The sequence below is a fragment of the Diprion similis genome, chromosome 9 (genome assembly GCF_021155765.1).
Source record: "Diprion similis isolate iyDipSimi1 chromosome 9, iyDipSimi1.1, whole genome shotgun sequence".
NCBI classification, from domain to species: Eukaryota; Metazoa; Arthropoda; class Insecta; order Hymenoptera; family Diprionidae; genus Diprion; species Diprion similis.
In genome coordinates this window covers 2,296,627-2,324,548 of record NC_060113.1, presented here as the reverse complement: position 1 = coordinate 2,324,548, position 27,922 = coordinate 2,296,627, and the positions used below count along the sequence as shown (strand labels likewise).

Sequence of the window (27,922 nt, the reverse complement as noted above, 5' to 3'; positions counted from 1 at the left end):
TATATATATACATATTGCGAATAAAAGGAAACAGCGTCGTCGCGGTCGTAATATTTTTCGCATATTTTTCCTTCCATTTTACTCATCTCTAATTCGATATACGTACACTTGTTCATACACAGGTATACATAATCTGCAAAGAATAATCAATCGTGAGAGTATGATGAAGCACCAGAGCGGAGAAGAAGAAGAAGAAGAAGAAGAAGAAGAAGAAAAAGAAGAAAAGAGAATTTAAAATAAATGACGTAATAAAAAATAAATAAATCGCGTGAAACATCGCAAGTTTAAATAAATATCTTCGATCCCATTGTCATTGTCAAGTTCGTTACTCTCTCAGGATCTTCCGACTTGTGCATAACATTAAAAAGGTGAAATGAAATAAAATAAGATGACGTAAGAAGTGATGGCGGTAGGGAGGGTGGGAGGGAGGGAGGGGGAGAAAATATCGACATGGTTGGTGACCAGTATAAAGAAGCACGTTAAGTGCTCGATATCGTGCGAAAGTTGTGCTCATACAATCGGTTTGTAGCAGTTTTTTTTTTTTTTTTTTGTCTGCCAAAACGAACAGGATGGGTAAGGGTGAAAATGAGGAATAAGAGAGTGATAAAGAAGCGATGCAAAAACGCCCCGAGTTTTTGTCCAACTCTTGAGAAAAGCATCGTTAAAGGTAGGCGATCACTGGTGACTTTTGTCTCAGTGCCAAAAGATTTCTTCTTCAAATACTTTTCATAGAAAGCTATGAAGCTGCGCTTAGTACGATGACGTGACAGTCTACAGAAAGCATGCGAAGAAATTATTTTTCACTGAGATAAAAGCTATCAGTAATCATCTACCCTGAGTGTTCATGCAACGGTCAACAACATGCTTGAGTATTTGTACAGCTTGAGTTAGTAATTTATACTAGAAGTATAAAGTGCTTTGGACCGGTGTGTCTCAGCGTCTGAGCTTCATTTAGAGTAGTAGTAGTAGTAGTAGTAGTAGTAGTAGTAGTAGTGGTGGTGGTGGTGGTGGTGGTGTTAGGTGATTTAAGGTCAGTGATAAATCGAACTGCCAATTGGCAGTGGTGGCGTTATTGGTGGCAGGTGATCTCCGCACGTTGGGAAGTTCGGTGGTACAGGTGGAAGATCTCCGTGAGTCCCGACGTGGAGGACGAGGTTCATACCGATCACTATGTGGAACAAGAAGTGACAATGGAAGAGCCAGTAACCTGATGAGAAAGAGAAAACAGATTTTGAGACGAGTGAAAACTACAACGGCGACCATCTTCGACGGATGCGCCATTCACCAGGTTGCTGTATAGGTACTGACCAGGGTTATCGGCCCGGAATCTGAAGACGACGTAACCGTTGTTTGGTACAGCAATGGTGTCCTTCGACGGTGGGAGATTGAACTGTCTGTTGAGAAGACCTCGCCTGTCGAGATCAAGAGCATGCTTCAAGTTGATCTTCTTGACGTTCTTGTCCGGTGATCTGCCCATACCGATCACGTTGAAAGCGTATCCGTGCAAGTGGAACGGATGGGATAAATTCGGCTGTTGGACTGTCGATTGGGGGGAAAAAAAAATAAAGAAACTCTTAAATTATTGTACTCCGGAGATCGGCATCTCGTGGGTAAAACGAGTCAAGTTATATGTCTCGTACCTTCGTCGACCAGGACGACTTCAACGACGGCGTTAAGTGGGATGTCAACTTTGTGAGTGCACATGCAATTCGCACCGCAATCGGCCGGACGATTATCACCGTTGCAGAATTGTTCCGGTGGGATATCGTCGATCTGGGAAAGCGGCGGCGACGGCGGGAAAGTAAACGATATCTCATCGACCAGTGAAATAACGTGATCACCGGTTGGCGCGACTGGAAGACATTTTTTTTTTTGTTTTCTTTATATCACCATTACGAAGAGCAAATTTCCTAACTAAATTTTCTATTGCAAAGACAATAGAAAAGTCAAACGACCGCAGACTTACCCAAGTATCGGTTGTAAGTGTTCGGTTGGAAGACCTCCTCGGGTCTGTAGAAAAGGAAACGGAACGGTAAGAATATCTTGACGTCGGGTCTCTCCTGCAGGATCCCCTCGTCGATGTGCCGGGCGTTTTTCAGCTGGTTTATGCAAACTGCGTCGTCACGTGGCCTGTTACAGATGGCGTCCAATGGGTTGAGGACCTGAAATTACCGTAGTGTGTAAAATTGCGGCCGGAGTGTAAAATTGCACCGGTTTTCTGCTCAGCTCGCGATCCTTACCACTCCTTGGGGAAGCCCGACATCGTAGGTTGGTGGGTCGGAACTTGGCTGATGAGGTCCTCTGGCGTAGCGAAGGATAGCCAGTTGCTGAACTCGCTTTATACCGCATTCTCCAAGACCACGAAGCTGGATCCAGTAGGCGCCCGGAGGCTGGTCAGCGTTTATTACGTAGTCATATCGTTCACCTGTAGTAAAATCGGTTAGTGAGAGGTTCGTTAAAATCAGTTCTTGATTTGTCCATTCGATGGAACGGCAATAAGCGTTGCTCGAAGTTTGATTACACGTCAGGTTCATTTTTGTAGAGTGCTGATCATAAACTCTACACTTCTGAACATTTACTGCCAATATATTATCCGATAAATTTCAAATGCTACAATCTATTAAAATGAAAGTTGTCACATGGTGATGACTGCTGTATCCATCACTATATATAGTATACATGATTGAGATTTTACTTCTCACCTGAGAATGAGATAACTGTATTGACGTTTACGGGATGAACTGGTTCTCCGTCCGTAGCAATCAGGGTTAGCGTGTGTCCTTGGAAGGTAATTTGAGCTGGGCAAACGGAACCGAAGGAGTTTATCATCCTGAACCTGTACCTGCGGCCTGGTGTAATGGTAAATACTTCAAGCGGTGTGTTGGTCATGAAACCGGTATTTGGGTCCTGCGAATTAGATAAATCGAGATGAAGTTATACCGTCAGAACAAAGCGTTTAATATAGTCGTGTGTGTTGGAGGATTTCATCAAAATTCCGTACCCGGAATTGTCCTTTTCCGTTGATTAGAGCAGTTTCCGGATCCTGACCAGTGTTGACAGCCAAACGTCCCGGGAATCGTTCAGCGGCATCTTCGTGCATCCAGTCGCTGATCAATATCACGTGCGTTGTCAGATCGAAATCGTACAGATTACTGTTAGGCTCTTTGTTGGGTGGCTGACGGACCACTATGCTTCCGTAAAGACCGTCCATTTTTTGTAAACCGGTATGAGCATGCCAGAAGTGAGTACCGGCATTGTCCGCAGTCCATTGATACCTTGGGAATGAGGATCGATTTATAAGTACAGTTGTTAAAAGAATACAAGAACAAGTTCATTGGATACGCTCATTCACAGATTGTAAATGAAAAAACACAAAAACATTACGTCCAGTCATGATGGAGAAAATAGTAGCATAAAGTGTCTCTACTCGTGCCGGGCTATCGAAATCGAAATCTGGGAAACGTGACTGCAGAAGCGTAAGTCATCGAGTTACGTAAACGCAGAGGCTTTCAGGTCAAAAGTATTAACTCATTCACCTAAAGCTCCATCATCTTCGATTCAGTTACGTTCAATTACGTTCAACGGATGCATGTTTCGACGCTTTCTTGGGACAATTGCGCCGCCTGACCGTCCCTGAAGAAACAGGTTTCTCGATTCAGCCTGAGCATAAGCGTGCTTCCTGTTCTCGACGCGTGGCACGAGCCAAATTCACACGAATTATCCACAATAGAATGAAGAAAGGCTGCTGTAACTGGGGCGGGATATAAAAACTTATCTCGACATACCTGAATGTGGTTCCCTGTTGTATCGGGCACTGAGTTACGAAAGGCACACCGTCGTAGTACTGCGACCCCTTCTGCCAAATCCCGTGCCAATGCAGCGTAACCTCCATTCCTTCCAAGTGGTTCTCGACGTCTATCACGACCTTGTCATTCTCGCATACCTGGATGCTTGGTCCAGGCACCATTCGGTTGGCAGTAAGGATGCCCCGCTCCACACCGTCGGCCAAAACGCACTGACAGTGACTCCACACCGTGTTCGTGGCGTTCGGAGTGCATACTTGGCAGGCCCTGGTGGACGAAATGGAATCGTTTAAATTTTAGATCCGGTTTACAGGTCAAGTCATACCATAATCACTTGAGGCAACTAAGAAAAGGACTCACGCTCCAAGGACAGTGTAGAATTCCAACGTGAAGTGGTAGTAGCAGATCCTTGGAGGATCACCCTCGCGACATGCACGAGCACATTCATCGGGTGCCGAAAGGGATGGATTACGTCTTAGTTCAGCGGTAGCTCGCTCGCTGTAGTCCAGTGGTCGAGTCCTGGGTGGTCTGACGGTGGACCCTCTGCTTCCAAGGTTATCGATTCCTCCGAATCCACTTTGGAAAGAGGTGCCCAAGGGATGGGTCTGCAGGATACCGTGGGTGGAAGAGAAGAAGTTTGAGGAATCGTCCGGAGTCTGGAACACATTTCCAGTCTTGATGGCTGGACTCCAGAATGACGATGCCGTCGATTGGTCGATGGGATCGCGGAGAGCTTCTGAAAATTGAAAAAACAGAGGAAGGTTATTGATGGAATTGAGAGAAGGTGAACGGAATGCATGCAGGAACTTCAGTGCCATTGTCGAGGACGAGAACTCGTCGAGGTGATGGAAGAGTTTTCTTCCGTATCATGTTACTTCGAAAGCTCGTTAATATCACTGCAGCGAACGATTAATTAACCACTTAGCATTGTCAGCCGAGTATTAACGCGGCATTCGATAAACAGCCTGGGACTAAAGTCGAGTTATTTTGCAGTGGTCTCGTGTTTTCTCGATGCCCCGAGGGCCAGGAGTGAACGCGTCGCCGCCTTTGAGGTTGTCAGTTGAGTATAAATTTTCAGTTGAGTGTAGTAGTTGTTGTAATTGGATAAACGGGGTAAGAAAAAGTCCGTTTTTGCATTACGCTAACAGCTGGTGAAATTAATTGCGCGGTCAATTAAGCGCACGGAATTGCTACATTCTGGAATCTCCCTACAACCTGACCTCGCGCAATGTTTTAGCGTTCCTACCTCGTTATTCGAGAAGTTGCATTAAATAACGGATGTTGACTTATTGGTATGGAAGTCTAAATACGATGCGTGTGATATGACTAATCAGCAAACCGCAGACGAGATCGTAGAAAGGATTAAAACGATCATCTTTTCGTGGACCGCGTTGCGTCACCTTTTAACATGAACGCAACCTGATTACACCCAGAGTCGATGCTGCAACTTCTCTATAATTATAATTTCCATGATCTTTGACTGGCGTAAAAGCTTGTCGCTGGTTGTTCGAAGAAAGCGAAGCCCTCTCTAATCGGATGGGAGTTAATGAAAGCGATCAGTAGCCAATAACGTCCTTGCTGATCCTAATAAGCGGAGTTCGTCTCCTACGCAAGAGAGTTTCTTTCCGCAGGTCAGCGTCGAAGAAAGTGGACCAAACTGAGCAGAGGCACATTGACCAAAAGCGTCGTCATCTTTTTGGGCCGTCTAGGTGTTGTGTAACATGCATTTCGCCGCACAACGCCTAGGCAATTAGAGTGTTCACCTGACCTGTTACCAGCTCTCATAACGCGTTATAGTTTCATAATAATTACCTGGACGTTCTACAGGTGTTTCAGCGGCCGTTTATAAAGTTGTATATATACATATACATATTGCCGGATGGTAGCATTGGCAATGAGAAACCGACGGAGATAAAACTCTTGAGTAAGTCTAAGCCTAGCGTGCTTGCGCAAGTTTCGTGTATTTTTCGAAATTTCAAATATCACGTAGAAATTTTTATGGGAACGATTACAGACGAAGTGCGTGCGAGTCAGGACTGTCTAGATAAACTAGGCGAAGATTTCACCACCGACCTTAGAGTCTAACCCTCGGCTGCATTGGTCCGTGGAACGTATGCATTAAAGATTGGCTCCACTGCTTTCGTCTCGCGTCACTGGATCTATACGTGCGTAAATTCCTCCATTGGAAAATCGATTCTGCGCTATTGCGTCGCACGTCAGTCGAGTCGACTCGCCTTTATGCGAGTTCGGACTTTTCGAGTCTCCTTTTTGCCTCAAGCGTAAAACTGGATCCTGCTAACGAGTGACAGTCGGATAAAAGGGGCAAACATGACACTGTTGCACAAACGAGGTCCACATCTGGACGTTGAGCCTTCCGACATGCCCACTTTGTAATGGCCAATCCATGGGAATTGGCCGAACCGAGTTAAAGGCTGATTGATAGATTGGTACTCAGGTTTGTCCGATGATCAGTGGTTCTCGGACCAGTTAAGGTCGTCTAGCCTAATGATCGGTACCTACTTCGCAATCGGAGACCAATTAATGGATTCCGATCACGCGTGTCTCTTGTTATTTCGAGGAATTAAGTGAAAGAGAGTCAGAAAGTTGCTTGGAAATAAAGCATTTTTTCCTTAAATTTTTATCTTTAATTTCACCAGATCGCAGCCTCTTACTTCTCGTCGACACGATTCTTGACCAACCCTGAAGGTCGTGTAACGGTATTCGTTGGAACTGACGATCTTACGTAAGTTATTAAACCCTCCTGGTCCATGGTTGCCAGTGACTCGGAAACGAAGGATCAGAGGTTCCGGATGAACGGACCGGAATTTCCGGACGAAGCTCGACGCTCTTGTGCCAATAAGAAGTTACGACGAGGTCGTCGTCGTCGTGTTTCTCTCCGATTGATTGGAAATCGCCACGATTTGATTTCAATCGATTCAAATTTCGTCACGCGGTCCGGCGTTGAATTCGATACAATATATACGACATTGGATATCTATTCTGCTGGGGAATTTGAAGGAAAGTGTGAATACAGTGTGAATTCATTATAACCGTGACAATGGGGAACCGGGAATTGGAGCATTCAAGCATTCGGCCGATGGCTCTTTTGTTGCAAGCGGAACAATCAAATTGGGGGCAAAACGGAACACGAAGCTGATGTATATTGATAAAAACCATGGAATAGATTACATTAAATTCTATTCAATTCCGAAATAATTGCTGAACAGCTTCCATCGGTCAGCCATTATCGCATTACCATGCAACTTAGGTATATCCATGGTGTATAAGAAAGTAAAATTCATATCAACAATAGCGAGGTTCGTTCTGGCAAGAAATTAATTCCAAATGAATGACTGGGCTGATTCTTTAGCGGCTGCAAATTGTGCGGTTATATACGTGTATATATATATACATTTATGCAGAAAAACGTAACGCGTGTCTACTTTCTACTACGGCTTTCAGTCGTCTCATTATTATTACGATTGATCCATTATGATAGTCTCGCGTTGGTTTGCCCCGTACTTAATTCCGCGATACTTCATTCTTTGTTTCCTCGATTTCAGTCGGTCATAACGCTGCGGTTGGCTGGACAATTCGTTGACATAACTGTAAAGTCCTTTCATTCGAGTCGAAAAAAACATCTGGATTCGAGAAGAGTTTAATTATGTTTTTGTACCGACTGTAAGTACCGTAACCGTTATCCAACGAATGATAAGAGGCGTGAAAATGTTACAACCGCCGATGTCTTCTTTTAACGGTAATTGTGAAACATCGACAAATCTGTATCGTTTAAAGAATTTAGACAAGAAATTTAATTTTCTAATAACTATTTCCCGTACAATTGTATTTTGGGTCAGGGCTGTTCTTTCACGATTTTACCTGTGCAAGAGAAAAGAAAAACTCGCGCGTCGACGACGTAAAACGAATTGTATCAACTGTTCACTGGTAGGTAATATCCTGTTGTATATTGTTTTAGAGGAATTCGGGTTGGGCACAGCAATTGCATGCAGCGTGATACGAACGTGAAAAAGCCTCGTTTGGAAACCGATTTCAGTCATCAGCCAATTAATTGCTCTGGCATTTGTATATACCTTCCATAATTTGTGTAACGCTTATCTGAACGTTGCGTTGTGCAAAAGTTTCGATGGCAGTGTATCGATCGAAATCGGTGAAAATTACAAACTGCAGTAAAGCCCGATCTGCGTCATACGAATGTAGAAAGACGATACCTCGAACTGGGCAGAATCATTGCGCAGAAAGGTTTTGTCCAGGCTCGAATTTCAACTGTGGCAACGCAGCGCTCTAAAGCGCCTATTTCACAAAGTCTGCACGGGTCCGCAGCGTAGAAAAACATCGAATTGCATTGAAGCGAGTCGTTCAGCGGAGTTTTTACCGTGTAGAAAGTGCAAACGACACGACTGAAACCAGAAACCGATATTAGGTGCAATGGTGAAGACACTTTTCGTTATACTTATCGCCAAGATATAAACAATGCAAAACAGGACGCGAGTCTCTAGCAAAGGATTTAAAAAAATCTTATTTTCAAAATGATTCTACCGAAAAGGTGAATGAAAAAATGTTGGAATAAGAATCTGTTCTGAGGGTATTTTTGAACAGCGGTAAAGGTGATTTTGTTATGCGTGCTGCAGAAAAACTAGACTTGCTGACTTTCGTCGCGTGACCGATTAAACAAATTGGTGTTGAGTATGAGAAAGAGATTCAAGAATGATGTTCAATGAGCGCATTGTAGCACGCGTGTTGGTATCCGCATCTCGTAATTTAAACGAAACGTGAATGTGTGTAACTCAATGCCTTGTTAAGGAGAAAAAAATTTGCGAGAAGAGTAAGAAGAAGAAGAAGAAGAAGAAGAAGGAGAAGAAGAGTGCACGTCGTTGGTTCTAGGATCGAAACTGTGTCAGCAAACTAGTCGGTCGACTGTCATGGAAGACGAGCTGGTTTCCGACTGGTTTTATCTGGGACAATATAAAACCGAGACCGGAAACATCCGTTATTGGATGAGATGAGTACACATGGGTATGCATATACATATATACACATATACATGCGTAGATCCAGCATGCACAAGCGAGATGAACGAGCAAACACCGTAATGTATTCGGGGTTTCCTGGATACCATGGACGAACGTTCAGCTTCCATAAGCGTCGACGTAGAGCCGTTGAAACTGTTTCGAGAAGTGGAAAGTGAATCGATACGATGATTAAATTGGCCCAGGAATTTGAAGAATTCGGAACTTGGAAGTCGGAAGGAGCGTTGCCAGATGCTACTCCATCGGCATGATAGGTACTCGAAAATGAAACTGGTTTCCTCGTTCGTATATACGTCGTCGATGGAGATACTAGTCATGGCTTCTGTGTACGTCCTGGCAAGGTATTTGTTATACCACCAGCATCAATCAACGTCACCGGCTTTTGAAAATTCAATCTCCGTTCAGCGAGCTGATCCTTACCTCAAGCACGTCTTTGGCCTGCGGCTCGTACCTTGCGTGCACCAACATCCTGCCGCAAGACGATGCACCGCATGTATCTAATTGCAAGACATACGTGCATGTGATGTGTACTTTGAACTTATCTCGTTGTTACAAGCATGCTGAGAGGTGGAGAAAGTGCCTACAATAGACGTTGGAATCAGACATGCGGAACATTTTTGGAATCGCATATTCAACAAGGCGTATGTCGCCCATATGTATAGTTTAACCAGCGTAGAGAGATACGTCGTCGTCTTCGTCGTGGTTGTTACGTGAACGGCACTGCACCGTTTCAAACACGGCTACTGTTAACGACGAGACGTGCGATTAACATCTTGTACACGAGTCAACGAACAAACTGTATACTTAGATAGATACATGGCAAACCCGTAACAGAGAGATGCTCGGATAGTGAATATCTCAACGGTTGTTTAAGTGGGAACCAAAAGAGAGAGAGAGAGAGAGAGAGAGAGAGAGAGAGAGAGAGAGGAAATATAAGAGTTCGGAAAAATGGTGACGAACGTTTTCTTCTCTCGACAATTTTCTTTCACCTTCAGTAATTTCGACTAAATAGTGAAAGAGTATTACTAAAAAAAATCAGGTCCTAAATCAAGGGAGAGTAGATTCCAAGTAACGGTCTATTGACCGTGGTAATCAGTTTTATATTTCTTTTTTATCATCCCAATAATCTTTGGAGGAATGAGTAAAGAAAAAAACGTGACAAATACTTTAGGAATTTTTACTGTGTATCATCAGGATTGTTTAGAAAGCAACGATCTGTTGTCAAATAAGAAACGTATGGAGTATTGGAAAGAGCGGAATGCCATATATTATTTCTTCGCGTAAAAACGTCGTCTATGTAAATAAAGTAGGTGGGTAGCTTGAATGTTGAAGTGGAAAACCTCAGGAGAGCGATGCCACCACGGTTGTCCGCTCCATTGCAGATAGAAAGTGTTGGCTATACGCAAGTTAACGAGAGCGTTAGCCTTGGCCTTGTCACATCTTGCCGAGTCATCATCACGCTGGTCATAAGCCGAGTCGATAAACATTCCTGCGAATTTGAACTAAAAAAAAATTTATCAAGAGACGTATCATCGGCTAGTCTGGCCATTGGACGCCAAGAGAATCGGCTACTCGAGTCCTTGACAGGATAAAACGAGAATTTCGTTGTTACTATTATAAGAAGAAGAGGAATAAGAAAATCCACTAAGCACGACGTCGTTGCGTCGACACGGTGGCTAATCACACTGTGGCAAAACTAAACCACCGGAAGTCGTGCTCGTCACCTTGTTCAATCCGCATTCCGTAACGTAAAGTGCTTTTGATAGGTGTATAAACCCATTTCGCCCAGCAGGACATCGTGCAATATCAATTTAATGCCAAGTTACATAATTTCGAATTTCAGCAGGTACTCTAAATGCCGCAACAACAGTCCAACGCTTTTGACTACGCGGTTTCCGCTTGTTCATTCACTGAAGTTGTCCGCCTTCTAGCACACTTCCGGTCCTTTCCTTGTTCCAATTTTATTCTTATTTCTCTTACGGTGATCTCTAACATTCGTTTTAAGAAACGATAACGATAATGAAATCGTTTTTGTAAAAAAAAAAAAAAAAAAAAAAAACGAAACGGTATGCCTGCGTTGATTTCAACGCTTTAATCCATCTAAAAGTTGGCAATATTTATAAATCCACTAGCGAGACTCGATCGAAGCCGGAATGCAACATGTTGCAAGAGCGTGAGTTATATCCTGTGCAGGTCACGCCATAAGCGAGCGTTGTCGTACTTCTTTGGGACAAAAAGCCGTCACAATTATTTTCAGTCCATGACTCAATTCGCCCTCGAGACATAATTTCGTACAAGCCATATTACTATACGTTTCACGTTTTGATATATCTTGTACGTCTGCAAAACTATTTCGTTTCGTTATGCCCAGGAGACGCGGTTTCTGTCTTTTATTAGTCAATCGTCGTCAAATGCAGCGATGCAATTGTAAATTTCCCACTTTGGTATTCTCAATGGAATCAGCATTCCCGTTGCAAAAAAACTCCATAGACGAAGTGTTTTTTATAGATCAACAATATTACGCAGATCCGATTTTGGAAAACGTCAAAGAGATTTCCCGATCTCCTCTTAACGGCAACAAACCAACGTCCAGCTGATCACTTGACCGTTTTTTCTCGTTACGATCGAAGCGGAAACAGGTAGTTGGAACGTTGTTCCGTGGTTTCTGGACCAGGTTTAAAAGCGCAAAAGTGATTTACGCCGCTGTGCCAAGAAACTTTGTCGTCGTCTTCTACCCCCGGATCATCGCAGGATCTTCCGGGTGTTATGATCCGGTAGAATGAATCCGTTGTGAAGCAATTTCGCCGCGTGATAACTACATCCCTGTGGACGATCGGCGATATCCAAGCGTCACGGATCATTAGATCGTCTGAGTGAGTAGCGGAAATTGTGCAGCTAGTCGTTACCCTATATTTCAGCACGCTCTAAGGTCCTCATCCAGGTTGAAATCGTCCATTCACAGCTGAGTAAACTCAAAGTGCAGCAATCGAATAAAAAATGGGTACTAATACAAGAGCATAAAATTCAAGTGGAAACGATTTTCCTCTGCGTTAAATTTAAATACCACATTTGCCGAATAATTTCGTGACATATCCATATATGTAATGATACCTCAAGGACCGTTGTGGGATTTGTAAATTGAAAGCTTGTGTCGGATCAACTCGGTTGGCAAATCCATGATCGCGATAGGCAAAACTACGTGAGGCCGCCGGCTTTCCCACGGATATATATATATATGAATGTGCAATACCGAGCAAAGTAGGCGTACCTACAACAGTACCTGCGGTGTGTCGTTTAATGCCATCGTCGTCACTTAGCAATCTTTGTCGAGTAACGTTGGCTTGTCTATTGGCGCAAATAAATCTGCGCGGAAATTTCGTTGCTAAGAGATCGTTTCCCGTAAATTGGACTAATGACGAATGGCCTCCGGGTCTAGGGAATGGAATTCCAGCGTTTCGATTCGGCTGTTTATATGATAATTGAGTAGAGAAAGCAAATCGGTTTCCATCCAGGCTCAAAAAATAGTTCTTAGTCTTCGATGGGGGGGGGTGAAGATGGAGGCTGAACGTAGAACGAAAGATTAACCCTCTTAAATTCGGGATAAACGAAAGGTGAATCGCATCGGAGACAAAGTCCCATTTAATTAATTTCCACCCGCCCATTTATATTTACTGGTTCGCGTGTGTCGGCGGCGTAAATTATTGCTCAAAAGTCAGGCAAAACTGGGTCAGAGCCGGTGGCTGGCCATGACTTTGCCATTTTAACAAGCCAATAAAATTCTCAACGTCGATTTAATGTTGCCCACACCCGTGACCGCATCTGGGCGTGTTGGTCAGTTTAGAAATCACATTTTTCTTTCTACTCGACACGCTGATTCACTTCAAAAACTCGAGGATTACATGTTTTATTTATCCCGGATGCAATATTATACATATATGTATACATAGATAGACGCACACACACACACACACACACACAATAAAACGTTAATTACAAAGATTCGTCGGTTTTTTACTTTCTTCCATTCTCCGGGACGAAATAGTGCGGTATAAAATTCAAGATGTGGGATAATATTCGAGTGCAGTTTCACTGCGTGGGATTTTGAATCAGTCGACTGTTATTTTTATTTTTTTATATAGAGACTAGGAACAGTGAAACACTGAGTTTTAATTTACTGAAATAATAAATCAACGTTTATCATGTCGTCCGTGTAGCCGTGGCTGAATTTTATTCGTAGAAAATATACGGCGCGGTTACATTTATACAATAAAACTATATTCTTTTTCACACCGTCTCAGATTAATTTATGAGGAAGTGAGAAATAAAATATTATTACTGCCCGGGGTGTAAATAGAATTTATAGTAACTCGAGTGCCGAGCTGGATAAAAAAAAAAAAAAAAAAGAAAATCATAGTATCGTGGATTGAAATTCCTGTTCCGTTATTTATTTAATTTATATTAGATTATTACACCTCGGATGGTACTAAGATTAGAAATTCACTATAGATAGATGCTTTCGTCGTGGCGTGAATTAGCATAATATTTTATAACCATGATTTCAATTTTCAACTCGTCTTTCAATTATCGCGTACCTATACGACTCTTAATTAAGATCTCGCAGCTATACATATATAAAAATTATATATATATATATAACATAATATAAGCAAAAGTGAAAAAAGAACTCGGCGTTGCTGGTTAGGTTCATCGATTTCTTTCCTCTGAATTGAACGCGTCGTTTCAATAATCACTGTCGATTTTCTGCGCGTGTATTGCAAACTATTGCACATATGCATAAAAATTGTGCAGAATTATTGCACGCGCTTTGGGAAAACAATATTCGAGAGCGTCGCATAAAGTTAAAATTTCGCAAAGGTGTAAATTGAAACTCAGAGCGACGGCCACGGTTTCTTATTTTTCACGCCTTCACACTTATTCTAGATGCAATAGAATAATTATTATCGCCAACGTAACGCAATGTCCGGGGAGAATTTTCGACGCGCGCTACTTGATATTATACATGAAAATGGGTGAAAATATAAGTGCAAAAACGGAGAAAGAGATAAACTAAGAATGAAAATAAGCAACTGTAACATGAATGAATAATTTTTCATTTTTGTAAAGCGTCTACCTGCAGTCTGAAAATCCCACGTGTGAACGCAATTGAACTAAAGACTCTGGTGAAATATGGAATGAAATTACAAAATAGAAATAGAAAGAAAATAACGTTCATCCGCTCTCAGCTCAAGCAGGCTTCTTGGTATATAATTTGCGGTGGTTTTGTTTTTTTCTTCTTCTTCTTCTTCTTCTTTTCATTCTCTAATTATATTGTATTACGCATATGTTACACCGCCGTACATGCCGGTGTAATATGATCTTAAATAATGTTTAACCGATGGGCAAGTATATTTTTTAAACCGTATATTTTTGAATCAGTGATCGAAGTAAGTCCCTTCCCCTTAACCTTGGAACTTTCTGGCTTACTTTCTCCATCCCAGCTCTCAGCAGCGTAACATTAATTACATAGACCGGCTAAACAAGCGCTCTTTTAAAATCAGGCGAACCTCCAGGCGAGACGTGATTTATAAACCGTTTCTTCAACACCACAAGTCAAACAAATGTGGTTATAAATTTATTTTTCAAATCAAAATCCTACTGTCATGTTAATGCGATACGCGCTATTTGTAACAATAATTATAACGCTGGATGTACCTGAAGTTGGAAAAGAAGTTTCGTTTAAGCGACAAAAAAAAAAAACAACAACAAAAAACAAATAAATAATTGCAGAATTAGTGAATGAAATTCGATGAATGGATTATAAAATTTTCACCCCTTATATTTTCTTCGATACATTTTACAATTATTAAAAAATTAAATTCCTGCAATTTTATGATATTTACTTCTCTCGATCATTAAGGCTACATCGATCATAATTTTGCGTAATTGCTGTTTGTTTTTTTCAGTTATTAAATATGGACTGTAGTTATAATTTATCACTCTGCAAGAACGTCCAATTGTGGATCTTTCAGTGTGGAACTTGGCAACTCGTCGAGAGGCTCCAACCATTAGATGCTTAATTACCACATGCCCAGATTAATTATATTTCCATTTGCCGCTAGGAGCGCAGGTAACAATTTAGAATCTTAATAGATGTAATAACGTGAGTGAGATTAGCTATTATTTTCATTGCCACTCTCTCTCTCTTTCTCTTCGTCTTCCCATTTATTCTTCAACACTAAATATTTTCATCCACAGCTTTGATGTATTATCTAATAAAAATCACGTGGATAATTTGCCACGTAGACTGTATAATAATTTCGTTTATGAAATTTATCCAACAAAACAGGCCTTCGCGTTGTGGGAGGCGTTAGTTTTTATTCCTGAATGTGAAATAAATCCTTGAAGGCGCGATTTTACGTAGATCGTTCAGGGATGTTGAAAGAAAAAAAACTTGTCGCTTCACACGTTCGATTATTAAATTTCCCGAAGGACATTGCCGTTGAATCGTTTTGTAAAACGTCGATAAGAAATACGTGCCGTTAGATAGTCTTGACGCTTTATTCCGTGGAGATTTTTTTCGTTTGGAGAGGAAAATGCGCGGTCGAATTCTTCGACTTCTTCGTCGAAATTTATTCGCCATTGTATAATAACGCAGGGGGCACGAGTTGGGTAATATACTTGCGCAATTTCACCTGAACCTGCTCTTGGCATTGGCCACTTTCCTGAAGTGTAGTCGGCGTTTAATGTTAACGTAGAATTGACCATAATTAGTTATATTTAACCGTGAAACTAATCATCGTTTAATTACATTCGCTGTTTGCTGGTCGGTTGAACCTCTCCATGATTGATATTTTTACTCTGTGTTATATCTTGAAACTTTCGAATAATCCTAAATTCTCATTTTCGATTATCGTACGAGATACCCATCGAATTGTAATTGTTCTGAATTCTAATCAAAGGAAAAAAAATGAAGGAATTATTATATTTTTTACGTTCAAGTTTTTGAATATCTTAGTAGTTTAAAAATAAAAATCTTTGGTTATAATTTCAGTCTTTTCATCTTGAAAACCAAATTTAAATTAAATATTTACTAGAAATACCAACTTCGCGAGAATTGTAAAATCTAATTTCTCATTTCTCATATTCTTCAACGGTTAATGTGCATAAATTTTCTATATGTATATGCGAGTTAAATATTTACATAAACTTCCATATATGTACATATATATATATAAAATGTTCACTTCGCATCATTTAACAACGTATGATTTATCCGGATACCTTAATTATGAGTTTCCAGAAACGTGTATTTACCCGTCACGTAAAGGCATTTATGTATAGGATACAGAAAATTACAGAGAGACGTGTGGCTCCGGCTATTTGCATCGCGATTAAACAAGGCAGCGCGAATTGCAGTCATTTACCGCTGAAAGCTGTTGAGCATGATGCCGTGATAGCCGCCGGAGCGTGCGTGAAGAAGCGAATGTAAATTGGTTCAAATTGACGGCAAAGTGTAAAAAAAAATAAGAAAAGATGAAAGAAAAAAAGAAAGAAACTACTCTCAGAAACCGTGATTATTATCCCGATGATTTTCGATAAGACGTCGGACGTCAATCTCCCCGCATGACGACCCACGGATGCATCCAGAGAAACTGGACGCACGTCAGACACGAGCGTGAAGTAGATTTCGTGTGAGAGAGAGTCGCCGGGAGAAGCGGATAATTTATTTACGCCGTATAATATTATCGTGACTCATGGAAGGATGGGAACCTCGGTATATGGATATAAATTCATCCACCACCACGTGCAGCAGCAAGCATTGCAGGCACTCCATGGTGAAAATGATTTCTACAATTTCTTAACGAATTTTTAGGGAAATTGTAACATTTCGTAAAATTTGATATAGAAAAAATTGTAAATATTTATGCATAAAAACTTGTAGATTTTCATGAAAATCACCATATTTTCAAAGTAAATTAACAATTTTCTACGAAAGAATACAAAATATTACAATTTCTGTAAAAATTAGTAATAGTAGGAGTTGATCAATAATTTTCATCCACTCTGAACATAACAGTTTTTGTCAGAATTTCCACCATCAGATTTCTGCACATCTTTAAAATGAACGAAATAATCTCCCGAATAAAAAAAAAAAAAAAAAGAAACAAAATAAAAATTGAAATCGTATGAAAGTAATTAAGTTTCAATCGTTTCGAACGTTTTTTGTTATAAGCTTTTTTCTGAGATCGATATTCTTGCTTTCGTCATTTGGATCATTTTTGTTTCTGAGTCATTAATAGCCGCAAATAACACTTTTTTCTATCTTTTTCCAAATTTTGATCCGGATCGTCCTTAAGTAGATTCGTCCTTAAACAGACGACTTTGAGTCTGTTCTTCTAGACCCTGTTTTTCTTGCTCTCTCTTTTTGATCGAGCAGTGAGAGTCGGCGAGTAAATGTACGTAATGCAGAAAACTCATCGTTTTACCCGAACGTCAACCACTCGACCGAGTTTTACGAAGAAGAAAAAGACGAAGATAGACAAGTCGATCTCTATTCCGCATCCCCGTGAGCAACGTCCTCTAAATCTGTGTCACAGATCGCGATCAGCATCGATGCTCGCACATGCGATCGAGAATCCCGATCGCAACCGCTATGTTATTGGATGCAAATGAAATCGATAGCTGGACCATAATCATCGATTTACCGGTCCGATCGAAACTCGTTTTCACCACGTGCCTATTCAACGATACAACGGAACTTGCGATTTCTCGCTGCTATAATGTGTCTCATAAAACGATTATTCGGCTACTTTTTAGTCGCATTTTTTCAAATTCCATTGGCATCGTTACACCTTATTTATGTTTTAATTTTTTTTTTTTTTCTTTCCTATACTGTTACGCGTTTGATCGAAAAGTATATTTTTTTTTCTTTCTTTCATCTTGTTTGCTTTCTTTTTCTTTCTATTTGTCCGCGGTCAAAGTTCTCCGCGGTTTGTAATCAAGCTCGTTTATTAATGCGTTCGAGTGCATCACCGCGCGTGTTGCAACTTTCTAAGCTGCAGCGCAATATCGTTGCAAGTATGTGCGACAAGTGCAAAACACGATGCTTCGGAGTTGTGTATACGAGAGCGGAAATAAAAGAGATTCCGTAGAAAGAAATCGCTGTAATTAAATGTAAATAAATAAATGGAAAAGAAAATTGTTATTCAGAAGAATTTCTGCGATCATCGGTAATGAAAATCTACTTCTGAAACTTCAAGGAAGAAGATCGCGACTGCGATTGGGGCCACGTGAAAGGTCCACGCGATTCTCAGTTTCTCGTGCCAACGCGCTCTTGTAATCATTCAGTTTATCTGAACGCCGATCACACGTGGATCCAACAAAGAACGCGGGCGTATCCGTCAGAATAACAGCTTGGCCTAAAATTGAGAGAAGAATTTCAACGAGGTTGAAGAACAGAAGCGCCTCTCTAACCTTCATTTCGTCTTTTAAAATCTCAACCGTTTCGAGGATATTTTCGAAAAGAATTTTTTTCTATAATTTATTTACATGCATATGGAATTAGATCTGCGTCTGAATAAGATATTAGATTTCACGAAGCCGGGGCCATTTTCTCGTTGAAATCGCAAATCACTTTTGGTTACGATCGCTGAGAAATTGCACGAGGACTGATTGGAATGAGTGTGAAACCGTTTGTATTGCATCGAAATACGAAATGATTTCGAAATCATTTAAAAGATCTTGAAATAATTTTGAAACCGTTTCGAATGAATCTGAAAATATTTTGAAACAACTTTGAAGTTAGAATGAAATCGTTTGTCGTTTGATCCACGGGTGAATAACCCCTTGAGATTATAATCTCACAAAATCGTTTTTCCCTCATTAATTTCAAATCGGATTTGCATACGCATGTGTGACATGCGAGTAAAGTAAGAAGATTACGTTCTTTAAGAAAAATGGAGGAAACAACGTCTTGTTAAAGTCGAGTTAACAAGAAGATTAACCGCAGTCGTACGTGACTCGGAGCTTTATACACATTTAAGTTCAATTCGTAAGGTTGTTACCCATAAGTCCTGGCAGTGAAATTTATATGCGTTGCGTTTCGTCACTTACTTTAATCGACAACAATTTCGGCTACCGTTCATCGTATAGCAAGCCTGGTACTCGTACAAGAAACACGGTTGGAATACAAATTTGAAAATATCCGGCACCCACACTTGGAGAATCACACATGGGAGATGCGGATGGAAAGTAAGTAAAGCAGACGTCTTTCGCTCGAGAGATAAGTGTAAAAAGAAAAAAATTAATAAATTCCTAGATTTCTTATATCCCAGGGCGTAATCCGAACGTTTTTCTGTTTGTTCACAAGAAAAAAGGAGGCAAAAACTTGACAATAAAAATAAAAGACACGAGACGGCGTGATTTTTGGCGGGCCTGATTGAGACTTTTTAACTATATGCGGGCGATATTGAATTAAATCAGTTTAGCGAGATGCTAAATCCGATTAATATTTATCGCTCGCTTTTGTACTCATGGAGGAACACGCCTGAGGCTCGTTTATAACCCACATTCGTAAGGAGGAGAAAATTTGCCCGAGAGTTGAGAATATTGTAAAAAAAAAGGTACGAGAGGATAAAAAGAAACGATGAGAGAATGTCCGAAGCGCTCTGCAACATCGATGTCAAATGATAAGTTTATTTTATTATTATTATTATTGTTTTTTAATTTTTTTTTTTTTCTTTTTTTCTACACATCATCTCGCGGGCGTTCTTTTCTTCCTTTTTATTGTCCTGAAAATTAATACAGCAAGGAGATATTTAGTTTCAAACTTTTCTCTCTCTCTCTTTTTTTTTTATTCCCCCACACTTCCGTTAATTTACATTGTATCCACAAATTTTTGTTCTTATTGTGTTACGTATATGTATTTTAACAGTTCAGATTTGTGATATTTCGTGTGAATTTTTGCTCGTGGCAAGAATAACGCGAATTAGGTAAAAGTGCGTAGATATTAAAAAGTTGTGTACGAGAAAATATCGGACAATTTTTATCTTAGTTAATGAAAGTACAAATTCCATTGTAAAAATTTCACCGCGATTATACGGAGGGCAATAACGGTAATATAATGCAATAAAAAAATTTCAAGTAGTTCATTTTTACGGTGAATAAAGCGGAGCGAGAAGCCCGGATGTAATGCGTACGTTTAAAATGCTACCGATCAAGAGAAACGACGTTTTCTAATCTCCGCCTCAATTCACGCATTTTACAGAATCCATCTTCCGTCGCAGCTGAGCAGAAACGTGCGATATTGAAATAGAGACCGAGTCGGTGTGCGTATGGGACGTGTGACTGGTGAAATCGACTTTTTCCATAGATGCAGCGTGGAATGAAATCGAGATGACGATTCTCGAGCTCGTTTTTAGTGACACGAAAATTTTAAGAATAATTCAAGAATCGGACCTCACGTCAGATATATATATGCAGATTGGAATTGACGATACGATGCACGTGGGTACTTGAAAAGTATCCAAACCGACATTAGAAACTTTTTCTCGAATTGACAAATATTTGGAGAAAACCGGTATCCGATAATTTATATATATACAGGTATAATATTATTATTGACCTTGATCATCGACTATCCACACCCAGCCACAAAGATAAGAAAACTTACATTTCCAATCCACACAAGAATTGTTTATTTCATCTTTCTACGAAGCGAATGCGAAATCGACATTCCATTGCAAATTTTGTCTAATAAATTAAAAATCAATCCAACCTTTGAGATAAGATTGTTGGTTTGAAAGTAAAGTAAATACGACATTTCTAGGGTCTCGTTGAGATCTCGTCTCTCTTTGGTAATTATTAACACGTCAAATCGTGAGATGGCTTTCATTTTTCATGTTATATACCTATAGGTGTATCTACGCAGAACTCATAACGGCCACAGTATCACGATTCACGCACCATTTATCTCACGGATCATCCTAGAAGCGATAACTGTACCCGTTGAAAGAGTACAAAAAAAAAAAAAAAATAAAAAACTTATAACTTATAATCAATTCCGCGATCAGATGATTGACTCCCGAATTAGCTGACTGATATAACGTGCGTTAACCGCTTGTTCCGTCTTTTATTTATGCAAATGCTTTGGCGATAGTGTGTACTAGAAACTGACGCAGGGTATTAGAGGTAATGGTGCCATTTATTGGCAGCCAATCTCACCGTTGACAGGCTGCTTCTTTCATCATACGATGACAGTCGTGACGAGGAAAAAAGAAAAGATTTTTTCAAGAATTTTTTTTTATCAATTTTTAACTGTAAATATTGATATAGACTTTGTTAGGCTTGATGAATACACTCTAATTATAAAAAAAAAAAAAACTGATTGATGCCAATTCCTTAAGAGAGATAAGCCATTATGCGTAAGTATGCATTATAATCGACTTGGAAAACTTTCACCGAAATCTGAGATACGACCGTTAACATATGTATGTACGAGATTGTAACATTATATATGCGACACGGATGGTAATTATTTAATGAAGGCACTAACGGTTGCCAAAGTACGACGTTAATTATCTCCGCAGGATTCAGTCGGACGGTCGATCTGCAGTTGCTGGATTTCAGTAATAAAAGGTTCGACATTTTGCACCTGGGAAATCCGACTATAATCCTCCGAATGTTTAACGACAGAAATCTCAAGTGTGATAATTATTCGGATGAAAGTCTTGAAAATTTTACCCAAGTATAAGCTGCATCACTCCGCCGTTTATTTATAATAATTTTACAGTATCGCGGACAGATAAACTCTTTTTTATTACGTGCCGATTTTTACTTTTTTTTTTTTTATCGCCACCTCTCTTCCTTCGATCTCAATTTATTTCCTGCCTCGCTTTCGGAAAATATCTATATCAGTGTTTTTCTCTCTTTCTTTCAATTTGTGGGATGAAAATATTTTTAAATTTTCTTTGGGATAAAAAAAATAAAAATTGATTTTTCAATTATAAGGTATCGTGTGAATTGTCACTAATTGGAAAATATCATTATGGAATGAGAATAAAATATTCGCGGTGTAAAAAAAAAAAAAAAAAACAATAAAAAACAAAAAGAAAAAAACAAACAACGACGTCGGAGAAAAAGTTATTCTGATCTCGATAGAAACGTAATAAAATCTAGTCTATTTAGCCTGCAGGATAGTAAGCGGTGTAGGCGTGTTCACTTTCTAGCCTCTTTTCCTTACTGCTTATAAACATTATTCGCGGTTAATTCGTTCGCGTTTACGACACGCGACCACGAGCTGGAACAGAATCAGCGATATCGCCGAATAGCTGCAGCAATATCCGCGTTTGCAATATTATACTGCACCTGGAGCAGGGTTGAAATTCCGAATTTGAAAAGTTCCGAAAGTGGGTGAAATTTGGAATTTTTTACTGTCGAAACTTGAAGTAAAGAAATGAAACTTTGACGAGACACCAAAGTTTCGAAACTTTAAGTTTCGCCACCGAATAATTCGGGATTCGACGCTTTTAAAGATGGGTTCAAATCAGATTCGTTCGATATTCGACGCAAAAATTTAATTATATCACACAGGGTCAGAGAATTGAGATCGAATTTCAAATTTCTGCAGGATTGCGTGATAAAAAATAAAAAAGATAACCAGGCATTGGTTTAATTGTACTAAATTAGATCAAACAACATCGAATCGCGGTTCAACGAATTTCATTGAAATGATTTTAGCTCCGTTGAGCAGCGCGCAAATATGGATATAACAATAACGACAATAGGCAGTAGAATGTAACAATTGGGACCGGAAAATTGGCGTTTCGCTTGCCAAACTTTACGGCATGACCGTGACAGCCAAATTCACACTCGAGCAAAAAATATAATTTGTCATACGGCAGCTTTCGATTCGTAGGTTTTGTTTTTCGATGGTTTTCGAATATTTCCGCGTCCATATGTGCATGTACAAGTAATAAAACATGAAATCACGCGTTTTTCTCTGCTTCTATTTATGAAGGAATTCCAGAAATTCTGACACGCGTTTCCCATCCTTTGATGTATCCTGCAGCTGAGTCTTACGCATTGGAGCATCACAGAAACGAGAGTCGAGAATGTTGCACACGTATAGGCATTTGCGGGAAACCGGATACCTCAATCTCGTCGGATTATCAGCGCTGTTTTCTAATGGAACTTGTTCACGTTATTGGAGTCGATCTCTAACTACATAAGGCTGAGAAAACTCGCTTCTCCTACTTTCCGCACTGGGTGCACGCGTGCGAACGCGACATTTCCTTTCCAAACAAATTCTAAAGTCTATACGTTAACGGCATGATGGTTGGTCATCCTTTTCCGCATCCCATCCACTTCCTAATGCTCACGCCATTTTGTTTCTACAATCGGTATAATCATATAAAAAACTCGGCAATTTCTTCAATGGCAAAATAGTCTACGTAAGCAATGGAACTCGCCGTCTTAATGTTTAAAGTCAGACGATGTTAACTTACGACAAGGCAGGACATTTCCAAAAATGGCGGCACTTCCGTATAATTTCCTCTAGTGAATAACACGAGTCGACCCTCTTTCAATTACAGCGAACATTGACCAGTTGAGGTAGGTCCGCTCTTCTTCGGTCAGCGAAACGGACGTGTAATGAGAAACGACGGTGTAGCTGGTTGGAAAGTGAGTGCCATGTCATGTCTCGCATGTGATAGTATCGTGCTAATGCAGCTCGTTCCGCTTCAGCCCAATGAATTACGATCCTCGATCTGCAGTTATTATCCAACTACTCGAAGATTCGTTCCAATTTGGCCCAGATTATTCATAGCCAGAACGGTGACCCTTTGCCCATTGGATTTGGCCCGTTCTCTCACTCCATTGTAATACAAATTGCTAGATCGAAGCCGATCGATCCAAAACTTTCTGTCACGTTATGAGAGACACTGCATTCCGCCATATTGAAAGGTTTAGAATTGCATCGCAATCCAAAGTACCAACACCATAGAGGAATCGAAAATGAAACGACTCGATCTCTCTCAATGGACCGTTTCAAATCGGCACGATTACCCCACGCAACGAGAGATACGGCGGATAATTTTTCACTCCACGTCAAGCCAAATGACGGAGTGTAAAACGCGTATGTACGCAATAAGGCGTGCCATTTCACTCTTGTTTGGTACGACTAGCCTGGTTTATCCTCCCCAGAAACCAACGCTGGTAAGGTAACTGTACTCGGCGTGTAGACTGATTGGATTGTGGAGGCAGCGAGACAAGGTCAGGTGAAAAGAGTTACGGCGTGAATGGCAGACGGGCATCAGGATGCAGACGCCTCTTGCAGGTTCCAAAGAAAGAAAGAAAGAAACACAGCAATAATCCGAGCAGTGAATGCGAATGCGAATGCTGCAACCATCGGGCAATATCCCATTCAGGCCAGGAAATGAGGCAAGTACTTACTATGTCCTGGCTGGCATATAGCGTAACTTTAGCCAAGAATCACAAGCGTTCCCAGCCTCAATTGCCACGGCTCATTACATGCCGCTAATTAAACTCGGAGGGCTTTGAACGTTTGCAAAACAGTATAACGCAGGAGGGAATAAAATAATGTCCACATTTCTCGATTACTGGTTATTGCATTGCTTTTCATCACCGTTCGACAGATGGAGAATTGCGTTCATCCTAATCCCAGTTTTAGATCCTCTGGTGGATTAATTTCCCTCGAGTCACGGGTGGGTGTGCATTAAAGATTGCAGGAAGTAATTGGTACAGACGTCACCCTGTATATAGTAATAAAGCCAAAATACATGTTAATAAAGCCTTTCACACCTCTCAGCATGATGGAACCAAGATGGCAGGAAACAAGTTCGTGACTTATAGAGTGCGATTGCAGAGCGATAGCGTCGACGATTTGATCCGATAAAATATCACCTCTAATTATACGAGTCTGTACCTACATCGGGTAGAAAATCTGATGAATAAAGATGGGCTGGATGGTCAATGCGTTTCAATTATACGTGTGTTCGTTTCAATACAAACATCACGCCATTACACATTAGTTGAAGCCTCTTCATTATGTTCACTATTCCATTGATGATGAGTTAAAGCAGTTAAAGTGAATCGTTTCGCCGTGTGTTGTTTTGAAAAACGTAAATTCTTATCGATATACAGGCTTCATGGACGCTTGTTTCAACGTATATAGGGTAAATAATTACGGGGCACTGTATCCAGGTCGAAGCAATGAAGGATCTAAAATTGCGTTTGACTTTCGCCATATTACTAAAAATCAGTTGCACAAAGTTTTTGGAAACATTACTAAATAATCGGCTGTGAAATGCACGAAATCGGTCTGCAAAACTATTGTATAATTACAGTAATATAACTGTTTTCTGTAAATTCATTTACAACGTAATTTCTCCAATCTTTTACGCTGGTATCCTAATAGCGGTATAATTATCCATAACAAATAAGTACAACGTGGAGTTAATTTGCTCAATTTTTCAGAGTCTGGCGGGCACATCATGTTCAACATTGCCACCTTATTACCGTGGATCTACCGCAGCGAAGTCACGGGGAATGGATGAATGAAAGGAGTACCAACCCACACACAATCGACTATTATAAAATCGTGCCAACGAACCACAGACAAGGTGTTGAGCCCACCTGGAACAGCGGCTTTGTCCGGAGCTACTCTGGGCACGAGAGCATTAGAAGATTGGAAGTAATTAGGCGGGTTTAAAGTAGCATGTAGTCATTTAGAAGCGCCGTAGGTGCAGGCAGCTCGCTTTCCAATTCATCTTTCAATTGTCCGACTTGACGTTTGATTACAAGAACCAGACTTGACTTCATTCTCCGATCCATGGAACTGAAAATAGTTTGCAAAAATGGATCGCATGTCCGTTCCTCCTGAGCAAAAAGTGACTTCAATTTCTTCATCTTTTCAATTTATTTACCCCCACAGGAAGCTTCGATTGAATTTGATAACCGATTACGGGTTAAATGTCAACTGTTAAAGTGAACGCAGATTGATTTCCTTCTCAGTTGGAAAGAATCGGGATTTTGACAAGGTTGACGATACCAGAGGAAAGGAGTAAAGAAGGAGGTGAAAACGGTCATGAAAACTAAAGAATTATGACAAAACTGTAAACCGTTGAGGCAGCAACGCCGAGCGAACCAAAACGAAAGAAGAGCACGCAGAATCCACTTATAGTCACCATCATCAGGACTTTCTCCCAAAACCGTTACTCGCGTGTTGCAGCCACGGTGTGGATAACGTCTCGGATATATTTTAACGAAGATGAAGCGACGTAGATACGGATAGAGTGAGTGAGAGATGAGGGCGGGGGTGGGGGGTGGGGGGTGGGGGGGGGGGGGGTTATAAGGGGGAGAAGAAGATCTAGAAGATGATAGCGAAATGAAAATATTGGAGTTTTGGAAGTTTTGAACGCAGTTCGATCATCCGAACTTTCACAATATAACGGTGAACACGATTCTGCTGCTTAGGTAATTATCCTTCGAGATCTCGACGTAGTAGGTTTTGAATTATCCAATAGTTTTTTTCTCCTCTCTTAGTCTTTTTGCCCTTCAGCTTTTCTAACGGCTGGTGCTAGGCAACCTTGAAAAAGTGACACAGAATCTCGTCGCATTCACTGAAGGAAGTAAGAAGAAACACGAAACACGGTGAACGTCAATTAGCAGTGTAACGTAGAATGATAATGGCGATGTGGATTGCAGCAAATGAAGCAAGTGAATCGATGATCGATGAGGAATTTTGGATCGGTGATTATGATTGTTAGAAATGAAAAGAAATCTGATTCATCGTTCATTCATGCCAGTTTGTTTTACAGCGATCAGTTATGTACGATCACAGACTGGTTTTAAATCGTTGAAAAAACACATTAAAAAGCTGCTACTTCTGACCTGTAATGGTTTGGTTACTGGACTCGAAGCGAATTGGCGTTGGCCAATACACAGAGTTCTGACACTGAACTTCGTTCGAATTCGTTGATTCAAAGCGCAGGCGCCGAGTAGGCATGGCATCAATGAGATGGGTTCGTTGACGCTTCATGCACAAGGTTGCAAAACTGTATTGAACAACCTTTCTGCCCCTCTAAACCCGTTAATACAACCGTCCGCGTATCTGGCAAACTGGTTTTCAGAATGCCTTGACTCGATGGCACGAGACAATGACCGACGCAGACGACATGTAGGTGAGCAGGTTACAACTGACCAGAAAGGTAGGCTAGAAGGCAGGCCATTCCATGCCTAGGTTTCTGGCAGCTGTGGCATTTCACGCCGAGCCTGACCAACACTCTAGTAAGAGTCTTCCGTCATCCTGGACCCGTTATAACAGCTCGCATTAGAAGCGTTCGATGCACGTTCGCATCATCAGGTTACGCATGGGTAGGCACGTTAGGAAAGGTTCGCCGAACACACCGTTTGTTTGTTAGTTTTTTTGTTTGTTCTCTCTTGTAAATGGCAAGAACAACACGGAGACACACTTTGTGACGTGAGGAACGGGATGGAAGTTGAGATTGGGAATACAGGGGTACCACCACTCACCCTTCTTCCGCTTGACGGTGCTGGTTCCTATGCGAACCGGCGCTACATCCTCGAGGAAAAGGGATCCCAGGATAACAAGGACCCAGACGAAGTTGTGACAGCCGTTTGTAGACGGCATGGCTTTCTCGGTTTATACCTGGGGCACTTCGTCTTGATGACTGACTCCGGCACTGGCTAACCGGTAACTGAGTTTACTAGCTACTCTCGGTGGTATTCGCGGTGGTAGATACTCGATGTCACTTTCGCAGCCGCGACACTGCACCGCGATCCTTCGAACCTCGGTGATGAGGAATTGAGGCAATAACGAGCGATACCAACAACTCGAAGAGCCACCACAAACGGACCACTATCCGAAATACCCACAACCCATTACGTACGGCGCGTTTACCCGAACTCCAACCGTTGCTCGCCTATTTAATACCTATCGCTCCACCTCCGACGACGCCAGATTGGCTCCTACCCTCGATACCCCCTGCCAATGGTAAAATTCGCACGCGTTCACCTCCTTTCGAGAGATAC

General features: G+C 41.0%; 1 protein-coding gene across 1 annotated transcript; it reads right to left on the bottom strand.

Moving 5' to 3' along the window:
* Positions 1–766: 766 nt before the first annotated feature.
* Positions 767–27,922, bottom strand: LOC124410222 (laccase-1). The gene is made up of 10 exons (XM_046888431.1): positions 27,404–27,922; positions 4,164–4,539; positions 3,786–4,070; positions 3,002–3,275; positions 2,703–2,907; positions 2,241–2,425; positions 1,967–2,162; positions 1,641–1,853; positions 1,309–1,539; positions 767–1,207 (listed from the first exon to the last, which is right to left on the bottom strand). Exons 1-10 carry the CDS (start codon positions 27,519–27,521, stop codon positions 1,032–1,034), a joined length of 2,259 nt encoding a protein of 752 aa, XP_046744387.1. The 5' UTR covers positions 27,522–27,922; the 3' UTR covers positions 767–1,031.

Bases quoted from the DNA above. Each gene is read 5' to 3' on its own strand.
- LOC124410222 (XM_046888431.1), bottom strand. From the start codon at position 27,521: ATGCCGTCTACAAACGGCTGTCACAACTTCGTCTGGGTCCTTGTTATC. The intron at 2,426-2,702 runs GTGAGAAGTAAA...ATTTTACTACAG, and splicing joins TACAGTTATCTCATTCTCAG to GTGAACGATATGACTACGTA. The intron at 1,540-1,640 runs GTACGAGACATA...CCCAATCGACAG, and splicing joins AGTCGTCCTGGTCGACGAAG to TCCAACAGCCGAATTTATCC.